At 44.7% G+C, this 19849-nt stretch overlaps 1 protein-coding gene across 1 annotated transcript in view; it reads right to left on the reverse strand.

Annotated features, from left to right (window-relative positions):
* shisal2a (shisa like 2A) overlaps nt 1-16340 on the reverse strand; it is a 36843-nt gene extending 20503 nt beyond the window's left edge. Inside the window, exon 1 of the mRNA XM_043701616.2 lies at nt 16147-16340. Coding sequence (XP_043557551.2) covers nt 16147-16340 — 194 coding nt within the window. The remainder of the gene's footprint in view (nt 1-16146) is intronic.
* Nucleotides 16341-19849: the final 3509 nt, after the last annotated feature.

Below are 19849 nucleotides of genomic sequence, written 5' to 3' on the forward strand. Positions count from 1 at the left end.
AATGCAGCACCTCACATTTATCTAAATTAAACTCCATCTGCCACTCCTCGGCCCATTGGCTCATCTGATCAAGATCCCGTTGTCCTCTGAGGTAACCTTCTCCCTGTCCACAACAGCTCCTATGTTCACATCCATATCATTTGTATAAATGATGAAAAGTAGTGGACCCAGCACCGATCCTTGTGGCACACAACTGGTCACAGGCCTCCAGTCTGAAATGTTAACCCTCTACCACCACTCTGTGTTCTACCTTCGAGACAGTTCTGTATCCAAATGGCTATCTGCACCCTTGCTAATGTAATCACATGAGTGGGTGGCACAGTGGTTAGCACTGCTGCCTCACAGCACCCAGGGTCCTCGGTTCAATTCCAACCTCGGGTGACTGTCTGTGTGGAGTTTGCACATTCTCCCCGTGTCTGTGTGGGTTTCCTCCGGGTGCTCCAATTTCCTCCCACAGTCCAAAGATGTGCAGGTCAGGTGAGTTGGCCATGCTAAATTTCCCACAGCGTTAGGTGCATTAGTCAGAGTGAATGGGTCTGGCTGGGTTACTCTCTGGAGGGTCAGTGTGGACTTGTTGGGCCAAAGGGCCTGTTTCCACATTGTAGGGAATCTATCTATATATCTTTCTTATAATGTAGCACCCACAACTGTACACAGTACTCCAGCTGAGATTTAACAAGTGTCTTCTGCAAGTACAACATTACTTTCTTGTTCTTGCACTCTGTGCCCCTATTATTAAAGCCAAGAACACGATTTGCTTTGTTAACTGAGCTCTCCACCTGTCCTGCCACCTTTAATGATCTGTACAGGTTCTCCTGCTCCTGCACCCCCTTTAGAATTTTACCCTTTATTTTATATTGTCTTTCTGTGTTCTTTAGACCAAAATGCTTCACCACACGTAGTTGAGCAGCATTTCAATAGAATGAAGACAGTCATAAGAGACCATGAAAATCAGATAGGGATCTTGGCAGCTGGCTGCACCAGCGACCTGAAAACCCAGGCTCATCCCAGCCTCCTGGATATCCATGCTCCAATACCATTTTTGTGGGAGACTGGTAGTCTGTACATTTGATGAGGGAGGCTGTCAGCAACCAATGCTAGTCAAATTTGATTCCTCAGTCCCCATTATCCATGATCCCTGCCCAGATTCTATGTCTATCTCAAAAAACACAGCAGGCGAAATTTCCAGGAACAGTGTGGGAGAAAGTGATTCCCCCAGTGATTCCAGCTGCTAGTGGGACATGGCTGAAGATGTCTCCAGTGTAATGAGGAGAAGCCAGCATGCAAATACAACCTGGACTGAATGAGGACAGAAGCAAAAGGGGTGAGTGAAGGGCTCTCTGAACAGTTAGAGAAGAGTTACAATGATGCATATGTTCCTTCTCCACCAATGAAGTTAAAGTGGCCTAGTGAAAATTGGGCTGTATTTGCAGAGAAATTCCATGATTATTATAACAACAGCTTACCTTACCTTACCTCTGTGTTGCATCATTGCTAAAACAAGGTGTTGTTCACAAACATCATAGATTCAGAAAGAACTAATTTAAGAAAAATAGTTTATAAAGTGACTTCCTGGAATGAATTTTAATTTTCAATTTTAATTTAAATTAAAAAAATTGTGCTGTGAAAAGCTGATCCAAAAAATTGATCAAAAAAAAATGCAAATAAGTGAAAGCTGGACAAAAATTCAGTTTGAAATCAGAACTATCGTATATACTCGTGTAAAAGTTGAATTTTTTAGACTATTTTTAAAGGTTCAATTTTTATACGGTCAACTCATACACGGTTACTAGTTTTGAGGGGCTGAATTTCATGCTGCAGTTCGAAATACCGTATTATTAGCAGACATTGATTTGATCACTCAACTAATCCCAGGTAAAGAAGAAAAACACAATGAATTACGGTAAAGGGAATTACCGGATAAAAGCAAGCGAAACAAGAAGGAATTACTGTAGTAAATTTTATTTTTACATACCAGTATGAAAATTGAACATGTGAAAGATTCATTGAAATCCTGAAAAATCACACTGTTCAACATCGTCATGGCCTGGTATAATGGCACACTTAAAATGAAACATTTATTAAATTCTGAATGTGTAAGTATCTTGAACTTCCTCGCCAAATTCTTCCGTTCCCCTCCCATTTACTCTTGTATGTAATGAACTTCAGCAATATTAACAAATTTGTAAAAGAATTGAAGCTATATGTAGCTAATATATCTCACTTCTATTCAGATATAATGGCACTATTAAAATGATTAACTTTTTAACGATATTAACTTTCAAATGTATAGTGAACAAAGTGTGGTAAGTACCGATAGACTTAGTACTGGTCTGAATGAATGAATTAATCCAAATGTGCTGTAGTAAAGTAAATGGGCTAAGTAGAGTTATGAATGAATGAATGAATAGAGACACAATATAGTAAACAAAGAGTGATAAGTAGAGTTACCCATATGAATGTGATTTTGTTTAAGTGGGTTAAAGAGAACATGCAGATGGAAATGTGTTGCTGGAGAAGCGCAGCAGGTCAGGCAGCATCTAGGGAACAGGAGAATCGACGTTTCGGGCATTAGCCCTTCTTCAGGAATGAGGAAAGTTTGTCCAGCAGGCTAAGATAAAAGATAGGGAGGAGGGACTTGGGGGAGGGGCGTCGGAAATGTGATAGGTGGAAAAAGGTCAAGGTGAGGGTGATAGGACAGATTGGGGTGGGGGCGGAGAGGTCGGGAAGAAGATTGCAGGTTAGGGAGGCGGTGCTGAATTTGATGGATTTGACTGAGACAGGCTGGGGGGAGGGGAAATGAGGAAACTGGTGAAATCCGAGTTCATCCCTTGTGGTTGGAGGGTTCCTAGCCGGAAGATGAGGCGTTCTTCCTCCAACCGTCGTTTCGCTGTGGTCTGACGATGGAGGAGTCCAAAGACCTGCATATCCTTGGTGGAGTGGGAGAGGGAATTGAAATGTTGAGCTACAGGGTGGTTGGGTTGGTTGGTCCGGGTGTCCCAGAGGTGTTCTCTGAAACGCTCCGCAAGTAGGCGGCCTGTCTCCCCAATATAGAGGAGGCCACATCGGGTACAGAGGATGCAATAGATGATATGTGTGGAGGTACAGGTGAATCTGTGGCGGATATGGAAGTTTCCTTTGGGGCCTTGGAGGGAGGTGAGAGGGGAGGTGTGGGCGCAAGTCTTGCACCTCCTGCGGTTGCAGGGGAAGGTGCCGGGAGTGGAGGTTGGGTTGGTGGGGGGTGTGGATCTGACGAGGGAGTCACGGAGGGAGTGGTCTTTACGGAATGCTGATAGGGGAGGGGAGGGAAATATATCCTTGGTGGTGGGGTCCGTTTGGAGGTGGCGGAAATGACGGCGGATGATGCGCTGTACATGGAGGTTAGTGGGGTGGTAGGTGAGGACCAGTGGGGTTCTGTCCTGGTGGCGGTTGGAGGTGCGGGGTTCAAGGGCGGAGGATCGGGAAGTGGAAGAGATGCGGTGGAGGGCATCGTCGATCACGTCGGGGGGGAAATTGCGGTCCTTGAAGAAGGAGGCCATCTGGGATGTGCGTTTTTGGAACTGGTCCTCCTGGGAGCAGATGCGGTGGAGTCGAAGGAATTGGGAGAATGGGATGGCGTTTTTGCAGGGGGCAGGATGGGAGGAGGTGTAGTCCAGGTAGCTGTGGGAGTCGGTCGGTTTGTAGTAGATGTCCGTGTTGATTCGGTCGCCTGAGATGGAAATAGAAAGGTCGAGGAAGGGGAGGGAGGAATCTGAGACTGTCCAGGTGAATTTGAGGTCGGGGTGGAAGGTGTTGGTGAAGTGGATGAACTGTTCCACCTCCTCGTGGGAGCACGAGGCGGCGCCGATACAGTCATCTATGTAGCGGAGGAAAAGGTGGGGCGTGGGGCCAGTGTAGTTGCGGAAGATGGATTGTTCCACATATCCTACGAAGAGGCAGGCATAGCTGGGGCCCATGCGGGTGCCCATGGCTACTCCTTTCGTTTGGAGGAAGTGGGAGGATTGGAAAGAGAAGTTGTTCAGGGTGAGGACCAGTTCAGTCAGTCGAAGGAGGGTGTCAGTGGAAGGGTACTGGTCGGTACGGCGGGAAAGGAAGAAGCGGAGGGCTTTGAGTCCTTTGTGATGGGGGATGGAGGTGTACAGGGACTGGATGTCCATGGTGAAAATAAGGCATTGGGGACCGGGGAAGCGAAAATCATGGAGCAGGTGGAGGGCGTGGGTGGTGTCCCGAACGTAGGTGGGGAGTTCTTGGACTAAGGGGGACAGGACATGCAGTTTCCTTTGTAAGAGGTTGATAATGTGATATTGTAGGATCAACTTTTACAGAAGATATAATGGAAAATACAAGATTTTTTGCCAAAAATAAGGGGTTGATATTTACATGAGATCAACTTTTACACGAACATATGCGGTAGAAAAGGGAAAAGAAAAGGACAATGGGAGTTGCTTTTTAAACTGGCGTCCCTCATTAATTCCTCTGATCTTCAAAGCGTGGTGCAGTAACATCTTACAAAATGCTAAAATATTTTCAGATAATTGGAATATTTGGGCAAATTTAAAGAAAAGACAAAATGCATTTTTATTTAAATACTTTGAAATCATCAAGAAAGTTCTTCATTTCTGAAAACAGATTTTGTAAAATGATGACATGATATTGCTTGGTGAATATTTTGTCCCCCCTTTTCAAACCAATGGAGAGTAAACTCTTTCTTTTGACAACTTTTCAAATATTTGCCACAGATGTTTCATATGGCTAGATGTGTGGTTTCCTGCATTACTAGATATCACTAAATTTAATATCTAAATATTAAATTTCTAAATTAATGATTGGGCTTCAAACTAAGAGCCACAGTGGATTTTATTTCTGTGTTTTTTAAACAGGTTGAAAGAGCCATCTAAGCACCAATGCCACAGCCAATGACTCAGAAACAAATTCAAGAACATAATAATTGTCACAACACTTGGACTAAAGGCTTTGTCCTTCACAGACTTGACCTCAACCAGTCAGATAATTTGCTATTTTCTGTGCTAAAGTGTTTCAGAATGGGAGATTCTTAAACTGACTCTGATTATTTGTGTCTCCACTGTTTAAAACCACCGAGCTTGGACACAATAGTTTCAAAAACAGGGACTGACAAAATAATCTGATACAAGCTGTAACCTCAGGCAGTCAATGGAAAATTTACATAAAGCTTGAGAAAAAAATAAATTTTAAATTAAAATGAACTTCAATAGAAATAGACTGGATGGTTTCAATTTGTATCTGAAAATGGAAAAGATTGTTTCTGAAGAAATAAATTGATCAATACTGAAACCTATCAGCCCAACAACACAGTTGAAGTCATACATAAAAAAAACCCAACAGTTTTGTTGTCATATTTGAATTTGGGATAATTTTAAAATTAGGAAAAGTCAAACATCATGTTGTAATATACTTATGAGAATTTTTTTTAAGGACAAGCAAAATTTGGTAATGCCTGGAACGATGCAACAATGATCAATTTCTGTTTTAAATATGTTACAAAATATTCTCTCTATTTGGACAGTAAAGTTTCTCCAGAGCTCCCAAATCTAATAGAGTGGTAACTGAAAAGAAGCTCCATTTAGAATAAAAGGTAGTGAGAGAAAATAACAATCACTCAGTTTGGGTGCATTTCAATAGAATTTTTGAAGTGAAAGGAAAACCAATATGAGTCTAATAAGTTGACGACTTTCTTTTGGAGATATGTGCACCCTTGCCTATAAGCCTTTTCATAAGAGAACTGAATTGGATGGTCTGGCCACCACTGCAAGCATCAGGGCGAAGTGGAAAGGTTATGCATGCCCTCAACACACATTTGATCTTTCACTAAGATCATCTGAAAGTCAGGTATGATGCTGAAATGGCATGAAACATGGAAATAATATTTACCTCGCTTCGAAGCCTACCTTTTCTTCCAACCCTGTGAGACAACTATAATAGGTCACCTCTTGATCCTTAAGAAACACCAGTGAACTGGGAATAAATCTCTCTCTGTGGAATGAGGCCATTCAGGCAATATCCAGATTTGGTCACCAATTCCTCCACTGTCCCTAAACCTCAACTCAATCTTAGTTGGATCAATATCAATGTAGGACATAGACAATTTTGCCAGCCAAGAAAAGGAACTGAACAGCTTCTACTTTCTCTGCCTCAGATGAATATTTGGGAACCTCTGACAAGACAGAGAGACAAATATGGAAGTACACCATTGTCATGAAGGCATAGAAATCTACAGCCCAGAAAACAGTCCTTTGACCTAGAGGCTGTGCCAGTTAAAAGCAACCAACCAAATATTCTGTTTTCCCGCACTTGGCCCATAACCTTATATGCCTTGGCCACCAACTATGTTGGCCAACTCCAAATAGAAACCCCACCAAGAATATTTTCCCTTCCCCACCCCTCTCTGCCATCCTCAAGGACTCTTCTCTTTGAGATCCTTGGTTCGCACCACTGTCCCCAACAACTCCCCCAAACTCCCAGCTACCTTCCCCTGCAACTGTAATCAAATAACCTACCTTCCCATCTCCAACTGTATGTTTAAGGCTGAGATAGATAAGGCTGAGATAGGGGAATCAAGTGTTATGGGAAATGGCAGAAAAGTGGATATGAGGAGTGCTGGATCAGCCATGATACTATTGAATAGTGGAGCAAGCTCAAGACGCCTCAACTTGATCCAGTTTCTAATGGTTTTATAGAAGAGACTAAGACCAGAAGGAAGAGTCTCAGAATAAAGATTTGCCAATTTAAGACTGAGATGAAGAAGAATTTCTTCTCTGAGGGTTGAGAGTCTTTGGAATTCCTTGTCACACAGAGCTGTGGGGTCAGAGTCCTTGTGTATGTTTAAGGCTGAGACAGATTCTTGATCAGTAGAGGAATCAATCCCATCAGGGAATGCAGGAAAGTAGACATGCGGCACATGAGTTCAGCCATGAACCTTTTGAATAGCACAGCAGGCCTGAGGGGAGGAACAGCCTACTCCTGTTCCTATTTCTTATAGTCTTATCAGTCCTGTCATTCTAGGATACACTATGTTAAACTCAGAGCCCCCAGAGCTAAAGAATATTAATGAGTGCTTGGAAATACGGGGCAATCCTTCCGTGTCAATGGCAGACCTCATCAGACACCAGCATCTTCAGATGGAAAATGGACCAGGAAAGACAGCAGGAAGACTAAGGGTAGAGTTCCAATCTCTGATTTGTCAGCAGAATGTTGCCATCATAAGCCACTAAGATGAACACACTCTGTGCCTACTATCTATGCATCATCTGGTATTGGTGACCCACCCTCAACTAGCTTTTTTCATGTCTTGGTAAATATATCTTTCTTTCTAGCAGGAGTACAAAAGTTCATGGGGTTGCTACAGCAGTGCTGGTTTTGTATTGTCAATGATCTCAAGTGCAATATCAATGTTTGCTAGGGATTTACAGTTGGCAAGATGGACAACAGGGTGTTCATTACACAACTCCTCTATGGCAGGGAAGTCTGGAATAGTGCTGACAGCTTCTTCAGCAATGTCAACCATTGTGTTACGTTCAAGATAGTGCTCCAGTGACCTTTCCTTCCGTTTGGTAGATTCAGTGATGATGAACACCGTTTGTGTCTTCCAGGGAACTGATTTCATTGTTGCTGGCCCAGATTATTCTTTGACATTTTCAAGCATTGCTCTCTCATCCTGGATTCAGCAACAGGTTGCATATTATTGCAAAGTTTAAACCTGTATTAACTGGTACAGCGCCAACCAGTCTACGGAGGCTTGATTTCTGTCAACTCAGACTGCATTTAAATTTTGTTTACTGGGACGAGTGTCTTGTTCATGGTGCTCTTTTCAGCTGCAGCAACTGGTTCCATTTCAGATCAATAAGCCTCAAGCCAGGCAACAGACCTCCGATCTCTTTTACCAAATGTAGTCAGTGCCGATGTCAAATGACGGTGTTGTACAGATCATCTCACTTGAACACCACATTCTAATTTGGGGCATTGTCCACAGTGCTGAAAGCAATCCAAGCTTACTCCACAGACTATGCAAGATTTCTATTGGAAGCTTGATGTAATTACTTAAGGTACAGGATAAAGGTAGCTGGGTGACCATCAGGAGAGGGAAAAGGAATAGCCAGACAGAGCAGAAACCCCTGTGGCCGTTCCCCTCAATAATAATTATACCGTTTTGAATTCTGTTGCGGGGGTGGGGGGAGGTGGGGGGGGGGGGGGGGGGGTGGAGGTAGGGAATGATGATGACCTACCAGGGGCAAGCTACAGCAGCCAGATTTCTAGCATTGAGCCTGGGGGAGAATAAGGAAGCGATAATGATAGGCAACTCAGTCCTGAGGGGAACAGACAGGAGACTCTGTGGTCACAAGCAAGACTCCCAAATGGTCTGTTGCCTCCCAAGTGCTAGGGTCAGGGATGTCTCGGATCGAATCTACAGGATTCTTAAGGGGGAGGGAGAGCAGCCAGAAGTCTTGGTACACATCAGTGTCAATGACATAAGTAGGGAAAGGGAGGAGGACCTGTAAAGAGAATACAGGGAGTTAGGTTGGAAGCTAGAAGGCAGAATGAGCAGAGTATTAATCTCAAGATTGCTACCACGTTCTAGTGAAGCTAGGAATGGAGAGTGAGTGTACGTAGCTGCAGGGCTCGTGTTGGGCTTCAGATATATGGCGCACCTTCTGGGGAAGGTGGGACCTGTACAAGAAGGATGGGTTGCACCTGAACTGGAGGGGCACCAATATCCTGGGTAGGAGGTTTGCTGGAGCTCTTTGGAAGGGTTTAAAAGAGATTAGCAAGGGGGTACGATCTGGAGCTACCGATCAGATGATGGAATACGTAGTGAACAGTCAGATACAGTGTGCAGAGAGTCTGTGAGGAGAGATAGGCACATGATAGGGCAACGGTGCTGTCAGTGTGATGGGTTGAAGTGTGTCAATGTTAATGCAAGAACTATCAGGAATAAGGGTGATGAACTAAGAGTAGGGATCAGTACTTGGAACGATGATGTTGTGGCCATTATGGAGACTTGGATATCACAGGGACAGGAATGGTTGTTGGATGTTTCAAGGTTCAGATGTTTCAAAAGGAATGGGTGTGGGGGTAAAAGAGGTGGGGGAGTGGCATTCCTAATCAGGGATAGTATCACAACTGCAGAAAGGGAGATCGCCATGGAGGGTTTGCCTACAGTCAGTATGGGTGGAAGTCAGAAACAGGGAAGGAGCAGTCACTTTATTGGGAGTTTCCTACAGCCTCCCCAATAGCAACAGAGACACGGATGAGCAGATCAGGAGGCAGATTTTGGAAAGATGCAGAAGTAACAGGGTTGTTGTCATGAGTGACTTTAACTTATTGATTGGAACCTCTTTAATTCAAATCGTTTGGATGGAACAGTTTTTATCAGGTGTGTCCAGGAAGGATTCCTTACTCATTACACACATAGGCTGATCAGAGGGGAGGGCATATAGGATTTAGTGCTTGGCAATGAACCAGGCCAGGTGTCAGATCTCTCGGTGAGAGAGCATTTCAGTGATAGTGATCACAACTCCCTGACCTTTCCAATAGCCATGGAGAGGGATTGGAGGAGATGGCATTGGAAAGTATTTAATTGGGGGAGGGAGAATTACAATTCTATTAGGCAGGAGCTGGGGTGCCAAAACTGGGAACAGATGTTCTCAGGAAAATGACAACAGAAATGTGGAGGTTGTTTAGGAAGCACTTGCTGATAGTGCTGGATAGGTTTGTCCCACTGAGGCAAGGAAAGGATGGGAGGGTGAAGGAACCTTGGGTGACAAGGGATGTGGAACATCTAGTCAAAAGGAAGAAGGAAGCTTACTTAAGATTGAGGAGGCAAGGATCAGACGGGGTTCTGGTTACAACGTAGCCAGGAAGGCACTGCAAAATGGACTTAGGAGAGCTAGAAGGGAGGGCATGATAAAGCTTTAACAGACAGGATTAAGGAAAACCCTAAGGCGTTCTACACTTATGTGAGTAACAACAGAGTAGGGTTAGGGCCGATCGGGGATAGTGAAGGGAACTTGTGCCTGGAGTCGGAAGAGGTAGGGGAGCTCCTTAATGAGTACTTTGCTTCAATATTCACTACTGAGAGAGACCTTGATGTTTCTGAGGACAGCATGAAACAGACTGATATGCTAGAACAGGTTGATGTTAAGAAGGAGGATTTTAAAGACAAAAGGATAGATAAGGATAGATAAATACCCTGGGCCACATGGCATATACCCTAGCTTACTACAGGGAGCAAGCAAAGAGATCGCTGCACCTTTGGCGATGATCTTTGCATCCTCACTGTCCACTGGAGCAGTGCCAGATGATTGGAGGGTGGAAAATGTTATTCCCTTGTTCAAGAAAGGGAATAGGGATAATCCTGGGAATTGCAGACTATTCAGTCTTCGGTCTGTGGTGGGCAAAGTATTGGAGGATCCTGAGAGACACGATTTATGATTACTTGGAAAACCATAGTTTGACTAGAAATAGTCAGCTTGGCTTTGTGAGGGGCAGGTCTTGCCTCACAACCTTACTGAGGATGAGACAAAACACATTGATGAAGGTAGAGCAATGGATGTGGTGTGCATGGATTTTAGCAAAGTGTTTGATAAAGTTTCCCACCGTAGGCTCATTTAAAAAAATAAGGAGACATGGGATACAGGAAAATCTGGCTGTCTGGCTACAGAATTGGCTGGCTCATAGAACACAGAGAGCAAAGTCTGAGCTTAGTCAACCTCTCTTCATAAGGCAAGCCCTCCAGTCCAGGCAGCATCCTGGTAAACCTTCTTTGCTCCCTCTCCAGAGCCTCTGTATCTTTCCTATAGTAGGGCGACAAGAACTGGACACAATATTCCAAGTATGGTCTCACCAGGGATTTGTAGAACTGTAGCACAACCTCCTGGCTCTTAAACTCGATCCCCCTGTTAATGAAAGGCAAAACACCATATGCTTTCTTAACAACCCTATCCATTTGGGTGGCTACTTTGAGGGATCTATGTACTTGAACACCAAGATCCCTCTGTTCCTCCACACTGCCAAGAATCCTGTCTTTAATCCTACATTCAGCATTCAAGTTCGATCTTCCAAAATGCATCACTTTGCATTTATCCAGGTTGAACTCCATCTGCCATTTCTCAGCCCAGCTCTGCATCCTGTCTATGTCGCGCTGCAGCCTGCAATAGCCCTTGATACTATCGACAGCACCTCCAACCTTTGTGTCATCTGAAAATTTACTAACCCACCCCTCAGCCTCCTCATCCAAATCATTTATAAAAACTACAATGAACAGAGGCCCAAGAACAGAGCCCTGCGGACACCACTCATCACTGACCTGCAGATAGAATACTTTCCATCTACAACCACTCTCTGCCTTCTGTCAGCCAACCAATTCTGAATCCAGACAACCAAATTTCCCTGTATCCCATACTTCCTAACTTTATGTATGCACCTACCATGGGGAACCTTATCAAATGCCTTGCTGAAGTCCATATACACCACATCAACTGCTCGACTTTCGTCGAGCTATCACATCACTTCCTCAAAGAACTCAATAAGATTTGTGAGACATGACCTGCCCCTCACAAAGCCATGCTGACTGCCTTTAATCATGTTATGCTTTCCCAAATAATCATAAATCCTATCCCTCAGAATTCTTTCCAAACTCTTGCTGACCACAGACATAAGTCTGACTGGTCTGGAATTCCTTCTTGAAAAGAGGAACAACATTTGCCTCTGTCTAATCCTCCGATACGACTCCTGTGGAGAGTAGGGAAGCAAAGATCTTTGCCAGCGGCTTAGCAACCTCCTTTCTCGCTTCCCGAAACAGCCTAGGATAAATCTGGTCTGGCCCTGGGGACTTATCAATCTTAATGTTTGCCAAAATTTCCAGCACATCAACTTCATCAATCTTGATCTGTTCAAGCCTGCATCCCAGCTCCTCAATGTTCTCATTCACAACAAGGCCCCTTTCCTTCTTGAAAACCAAAACAAAAAACTCATTTAGGACTTCCCTATCTGCTCAGACTCCACGCACAAGGTCCCTCCGCTATCCCCAACCGGCCCTACTTTTTCCCTGATCATTCTCTTATTCCTCATGTATGAGTAAAATGCCTTTGGGTTCTCCCTAATCCTTCCTGCCAAGCCTTTTTTGTGCCCCCTCCTGGCTCTCCTCAGTCCATTTCTGAGCGCCTTACTAGCAGAGCTGTAATCTTCTAAAGCTGTGCTAGATCCTTGCTTCCTCCACCTTAAGTAAGCAGACTTCTTCCTTTTGACGAGAAGCTCCTCTGTTCTCGTCATCCAAGGCTCCTTAATCTTACCTCTTCTTACCTGTCTCAGAGAAACAAATTTGTGCATCATTCGCAACAACTGCTCCTTAAATAGTCTCCACATGTCTGCTGTGCCCTTTCTGTGGAACAATTGTTCCCAGTCTGTACTTCCCAACTCCTGTCTGATAGCGTCATCATTTCCCTTTCCCCAATTAAATTTCTTCCCTCGGTAACTGCTCATTTCCCTCTCCAAGGCTATGGGAAATGTGACGCAGTTGTGGTCACTGTCACCAAGGTGTTCTCCCACTATGAGATCTGACACTTGTCCTGGCTCATTGCCGAGCACCAAATCCAAAATGACCTCCCCCCTCGTCGGTCTGTCTACATACTGAGTAAGGAAACCTCCTGAACGTACCTGACAAAAACAGCTCCATCCAAACCATCTGCACTAAGGAGGTTCCAGTCGATATTGGGAAAGTTGAAATCACCCATAATAACAATCCTGCTACATCTGCATTCTTCCAAAATCTGCCAGCCTATGGGTTCTTCAGTCTCTCTACTGCTATTGGGAGGTCCCTTGCTGTTCCTAACCTTCACCCATACTGACTCAGTAGACAAACCTTCCTCGACAACCTTCGTTTCTGTTGCTGTGATGCACTCTCTGATTAGCAATGCTACACCCCCTCCGCTTTTTCCACCCTTCCTGCTCTTTTTAAACGTTCTAAACCCTGGAACATCAAGCAACCATTCCTGCCCCTGTGAAACCATGTCTCCTTATGGTCACAACATCATAGCCCCAAGTACTGATCCATGCGCTAAATTCATTGCTCTTATTTCTGACACTCCTTGCATTAAAGCAGACACACACTAACCCATCCCTTTGTTTCATCATGTGAGAAACGTTCCCAATAGATTCACTACATCCTGTCACTGTCCCATGTACAACTGCTCCCCTCTCTGATGTGTAGCTTTGATTCCCACCCCCTTGCAAATCTCCACCTAGGACATTTGTGCCCCTCCAGTTCAGGTGCAACCCTTCCTTCATGTACAGGTCCCACCTTCCCCAGAAAGCATCACAATGGTCTAGGTATCCGAAGCCTTCCCTCTTGCACCGGCCTCGCAGCCACGTGTTCAGCTGCATTCGCTGACTGTTCCTCACCTCACTATCTCGTGGCACTGGTAGCAAACCAGAGATCACTACTCTACTCATCCTGCTCTTCAGCTTCCAACCTAGCTCTTTGTAGTCACTTTTCAGATCCTCAATCCCATTTCCTGGACATATCATTGAAGTCAATATGTACCGCGATTTCTGGCTGCTCACCTTCCCCCTTCAGAATCCTGTAAACCCAATCGGTGACATCCCGGACCCTGGCACCGGGAAGGCAACATACTTTCTAGGAGTCCCATTCCTGACCACAAAATCTCCTGTCAATCCGTCTAACTATTGAGTCCCCTACCACTAGCACTTTTCTATTTTCCCTCCTTCCCTTATGAGCCACAGTGCCAGGCTCAGTGCCAGAGATCTGACGGCTGGCATCCCTCTGGGAGGACGTCCCCACCAGCAAGTATCCAAAAAGGTATACTTATTGCTGAGGGGAACGGCCTCAGGGGATTCCTGCCTTACCTGCTGGTTCCCTTTCCTCCCACTGACTGTAACTGTAATAGAAGACAGAGGGTGGCAGTAGATGGAAAGTATTCAGCCTGGAGCTTGATAACCAGTGGTGCTCCGCGGGCATTGTTTCTGGGACCTCTGCTCTTTGTGAATTTTATAAATGAGTTGGATGAGGAAGTGAAAGGATGGGTTAGTAAGTTTGCCGATGACACGAAGGTTGGTGGAGTTGTGGATAGTGTGGAGGGCTGTCGTAGGTTGCAGTGGGGCATTGACAGGATGCAGAGCGTCCTGTGGCGGGTGGAGCGCAACTTGGAAAGTGTGAAGTCATTCACTTTGGAAGGTTGAATTTGAATACAGAACACAGGGTTAAAGGCAGGATTCATGGCAGTGTGGAGGAACAGAAGGGTCTTGGGGTCTATGTCTATAGATCCCTCAAGGTTGCCAACCAAGTTGATAGGGTTGTTAAGAAAGCATATGGTGTGTTGACCTTCAGTAGCAGGGGGATTGAGTTTAAGAGCAGTGAGGTTTTGTTGCAGCTCTATAGAGCCCTGGTTACACCGCACTTGGAGATTGTGTTCAGTTCTGGTTGCCTCATTATAGGAAAGATGTGGAAGCTTCAGAGAGGGTGCAGAGGAGATATACCAGGATGCTGCCAGGACTGGTGGACATGTCTTACAAAGTAAGGTTGAGGGAGCAAGGGCTTTTCTTGTTGGAATGAAGAAGGATGAGAGGTGACTTGATAGAGGTGTACAAGATGATGAGAGGCATAGATACAGTGAATAGTCAGAGTCTTTTTCCCAGGGTAGAAATGGCTATCACAAAGGCACATAATTTTAAGCTGATTGGAGGAAGGTTTAGGAGAGATGTCAGGGGTAGGTTCTTTATACAGAGTGGTGGGTGTATGGAATGCACTGCCAGCAGTGGTAGTAGAGTCAGTTACATTAGGGACATTGCAGCAACTCTTGGATAGGCACATGGAAGATAGCACAATGAAGGGTATGTAGGTTCATCTGATCTTAGAGTAGGATAAAAAGCACAACACTGAGGGCCGAGTGGCCTGTACCATTCTATGTTGTTATTATCCAAGCAACTGGGAGCGAAGGCCCAGAAAATCATTCAGGATTCACAGTTGCAGCTGTATAAACAGGTTCCCCATTTACCGATGATGGAATATCCACAATCATCATTCAGTATTCCTTCTCATTGCACCCATGGTCCATTGCTGCCATGGTATTGCCTACAGCTACCCTTCCCTATGCTGCCCTTGTACATGAATCAGGGAGGCTCCTTAGAGAAACTCTTCCCATTTCTTCCTGCCTTCCTTGTGCATGTTTATCACACTGCCCCTCTGCTCCCCTGAAGCAAATAGAAGATGTATATCATCAACCTTTTGCCCACATATTCTCTGGAATGTTTCAGCTTGAGAAAGGCAATATTTTGTTATTTCACTTGTGCATTCTTTCTGGATACGCCGAATCCAAGATGGCAATTTATACATCGCTCACACCTTCCTTCGTTGAAATATATGAACCACTTTGTTACATATAAACTATCGATTATACAGTGAATTCGCTCGCTGACTTCGCGTCCAGATAACACCTACCCAAGTGTTGAATTCTGTAAAAACCTCACACTTGGCCTTTACTGAGAGAAAAAAAAACATTCGGTGGATGTTGATGGGGCTGGGAGAAGGCACAATCCGATATGTGAATATTGATGGCCTTACTTGCGATGTGCTGCGTTGAAGCGCTGAACCCCTCACTCTCCAGTTCCTGAGCTACCTCAAAGATGCAGCCAATTTAACCATCGCAACGATGACCCTGGCTCGCTCAACTGCCACCTCGGTTCAGACGGTATTGCCCTCGAATGTGAGTCAGAACCAGCCCTTCAGTGCAATGCTGCTGCTTTTCGGACGAAATGTTACAGCCTTTCGCCCTACAGTTTTAAAAAAAGCACACTGACTTCCTTGCTGTTCCTAAAAATTGGCTGCTGCTGTATTTACCAAGGTGACAGTAACCACACTTCAAAACCAATGTACTGTCACCAACTGTTGAGGGATGCTTGACTTATGAATTACAAGTTTCTCTTTGCTGTCAATGCAAAAAGACCTGAGAATGCTCCACACAAATTTGGCTCCAAATATCCAGTCCTAGTTTCTGCTCAGTACTTGGAGAAACTACATTACACCTTACCCCGCATCCCTGCAGATTTCGGATTCCCTCCCCTCCCCAGTTCTCAGTATCTCCTCCCCGGGTTTACCTGAGCGACCACATGTAGCCGTGCGAGTATGGGAAATAGTTGTCCGCCTCGCTGCAGCAGTATTTGAGGTCCGAGAAACCGCAGCAGTAAACTTTGTCCATGCCATCCGCCTTCCTCGGACACCTGAAATGTTCCACCAGTTCGCCTCGCAGGTTGGAGTAGCCGCTGCAGAGCTGCAGCTCTCCGCTCGGCATCTTGCTGGTTGTCAGTCCGCTGTCCCCGGTGCCCGGTGCCCGGGGTCCGGATCTCCAGCCCAGGATCCCGCCCCCTTCCTCCAGCCACAGTCACCTCACTGCAGCGACGCCACTCCTCCCTCAGCCCCAGCCCCAGCCCCAACCCTAGCCCCGGGCCCCGAGCCCGGGCCCGGCCCCGGCCGCCTCTGTGACCTTTTGAACGTGAAATGCACACGATGGCATTGAAAGCAGTACATAGGCGGTAAGGAAGTCTACCACTTCCCGAGGTTTGCTACTTTTATACCACCTGTTTGCTCAGTGAAAACAGGGAAGTTCTAGACCAGTTGAGTATTTCCAGCAGTTTCCTATTTCCCAGCAGAGGGCAATTTGAAGCGGGGATAAATTGATGGAGAGAACTGGCTCGTGTGGTACTTGGTGCAGGGAGTAAATGTTACATTGCTCCCACTTTCTGCAGACTCGCTGACAGAGTGATTGACTGCAGTGAAAGCAAACCACTGCGGATGCTGGAAATCTGAAATAAAACCGAAGTGCTGCACGTCGGTGCTGAGCTCTGAAGAAGCGTCCGACCCGGCTGGAAACCTTAACGCTTTCTCTTCCCATTGAGACTGACTGACTGGGGTCCTGGCTACAGCAACTGTCACTCCCCCCACCGATTGACAGTTGAATTTGCAGCCTGTTTAAGGGCATTTACTTTAAGTGTGCTTGAAACTCGCAGAAATATTTCGCAGGATGTTTTAACTTAAATATATCACAACAAGCTTCTTATATACGAAGCAGGAGTAGGCCATTCGATTCTGCTATGCCATTCAATAACACCACGGCTCATCTGATTTTAAACTCAACTCTACATTCCTGCCCACTCCTACTAGCCTTTGCTTATCAACCATCCATTTTGAAAGACTGCTTTTTGAGGAAGAGTTCCAAAGACTCTCAAACCTCTGTGAGAAAAAAAATTCTCCAGCTTCCTCAAAGGGAGACCTCTTGAGTAGTGGCCCCTAGTTCTAGATTCTTCCACCAGCGGAATCTTTCTTTCCAGATGAAGCTTCCACAGGACCTTGTTTGTTTCAGTGGAGTGGCCTCTTAGTCTTCTGAATTTGAACAGACGCAAGTTTAGTCTGTTCAATCCTTCTTGTTAGGACAACCTTAACTCTTCCAGATATTAATCTATTAAACTTTCTATGAACTATCTCCAACACTTTTCCATGCTTCTTTAAATAGGAAAACCAATACTTTACACAGTGCACCAGATGTGGTCTCACATTTACCCGTGTAATTCTACTTTTGTATTCAAATCCCCTGGCAACAAGTAATAACATTCTATTTGCTTTCCTAATTACTTGCTGTACCTGCACACTAATCCTTTACAATCCATGTACTTGAACACCCAGATCCCTCTGCATCTTTGAGCACTGCAATCTCACAGCAGTTAGATAATATCCTCCTTTTTATTCTTCCTGCCAACATTTCCCATATTATGCTCTATTTTGCAGACCTTTGCCCATTCACATCCATATCCTTTTGTACCTCATTTTGTCAACTTCATAACTTACTTAGCAGTGCTACAGGCAGTAATTATTGGGTTGATGAAGGGATCAGTGCTTGGAGCCCAGCTATTCAGAATATATATTAATGATTTAGGTGAGGGAACTAAAAGTATTATCTATGTCTCTGCAGCCAACACAAAGCTAAGTTGGAGGGTGAGCTGTAAGGAGGATGAAGAGATGCTTCAGTCTGATTTGGACAAATTGAGTGAGTAAGCAAAAGCATGGCAGATGGTACAAAATGGATAAATGTGGGGTTAACTACTTTTGTAGCAAAAACAAAAAGGCAGATTATTATTTGAATGGTGATAGATTGGGAAAAGGATTTAAGTAAAAGAACAGGAATATTTTGCAGTAACTGAGACCAGAGCTGATTGTGTGCAGTATTGTGTGCGGTTTAGTCTCCTTATCTGAAAAAGAACATTCTGGCCATGGAAGATGTGCAATGAATAGAATCATAGAATCCCTACAGTGCAGAAAGAGGCCATTCAGCCAATCAAGTTTGTACCTAACCTCCGAAGAGCACTCCATCCAAAACCCAGCTCCCTAACCTATCCCTGTAACTCTGCATTGACCATGAACAACTCACATAACCTGTATACCTGTGGGAGGAAACTGGAGCAGCTGGAGGAAACCCACACAGACATGGGGAGAACATGCTAACTCCACACAGTCAGTCATCCAAGACTGGAATCAAAGCTGAGTCCCTGGCGCTGTGAGGCATCAGTGCTGACCACTGAGCCACCTTGCTGGTTTACTGCACTAATTCCTGGAATGTCCGGACTGATATATGAGGAGAGGCTGGATTGGTTAGGACTATATGCACCTTGGTTTTGAAGAATAAGGAGGGATCTCATAGAAACCTATGAAATTCTAACAGTACTAGACAGGGTAGGTGCAGAAAGGATGTTCCAGATAACCAGGGAGTCCAGAACCAAGAGTCTTTGTCTAAAGATAGGAGTGGGCCATGTAAGAGTCAGATGAGGAGAAATGTTTTCACCTGGAGAGTGGTGAGCTAAGGGATTCCCTGCAAGGGAAAGCCACTAAGGCCAAAACATTGAATGTTTTCAAGAAGAAGTTTTATATATAGGTCTCAGGTCAAAACAGATCAAAAGAGGTAGGGAGAAAGCAGGAACGGGATACTAAGTTGGATGATCAGCTGTGAACAGTAGAGCAGGTTTGAAGAGCTGAATAGCCTCCTCCTGCTTCTATTTTCTATATTCGTATGTTTTTTACTTTCCCATTTATCTTTGTGTCATCAGCAAGTCAGACAACCATATTTTCTGTCCTTCTTCCAAATCATTTATAAAAATTGTAAAGATGTGAGGGCCCAGCACCATCCATGTGGCACTTGTTTTGTTTTGCCAGCCACAAAACAATGCTCAAAGTTTGTGAGAAGATTTGTAGCTCGGGTGCTCGTTTTTGTGGTTCTGTTCACCGAGCTGGGAATTTGTGTTGCAGACGTTTCGTCCCCTGTCTAGGTGACATCCTCAGTGCTTGGGAGCCTCCTGTGAAGCACTTCTGTGATCTTTCCTCCGGCATTTGTAGTGGTTTGAATCTGCCGCTTCCGGTTGACAAAACAATGCATTTATGCCTACTCTCTGATTGCTGTTAGCTAGACAATTCCTATTCATGTCTGTATGTTACCTTCTAAACCAAGAGCTTTCATTTTCCACAATATATGTGGTACCTTATCAAATGCCTTTAAAAATCCGGACATCTGCTCATTTCCCTTTGCCCAAGTGTTACTTCTTCAAAGAACTTCAAATGATTGAGTAAATGTGATTTCATTTGTCTAAAGGTGAACTGTAAATCTAAAAAAGAATGGCAAACACTGGAAATCTCAAGAATAAAAACAAGAAATGGAGAAACAACATGCCAGTTAATGTGAAGAGAAGACAGATTATTTAATATACGAGGTTTAAAACCTATTCTCTACATTGACAAATACAAAATGGCCAGCTCCAT

This window comes from Chiloscyllium plagiosum, unplaced genomic scaffold, assembly GCF_037043375.1.
Source record: "Chiloscyllium plagiosum isolate Xiang-an unplaced genomic scaffold, Cpla_swu_hap1 HiC_scaffold_1, whole genome shotgun sequence".
Classification (NCBI taxonomy): domain Eukaryota; kingdom Metazoa; phylum Chordata; class Chondrichthyes; order Orectolobiformes; family Hemiscylliidae; genus Chiloscyllium; species Chiloscyllium plagiosum.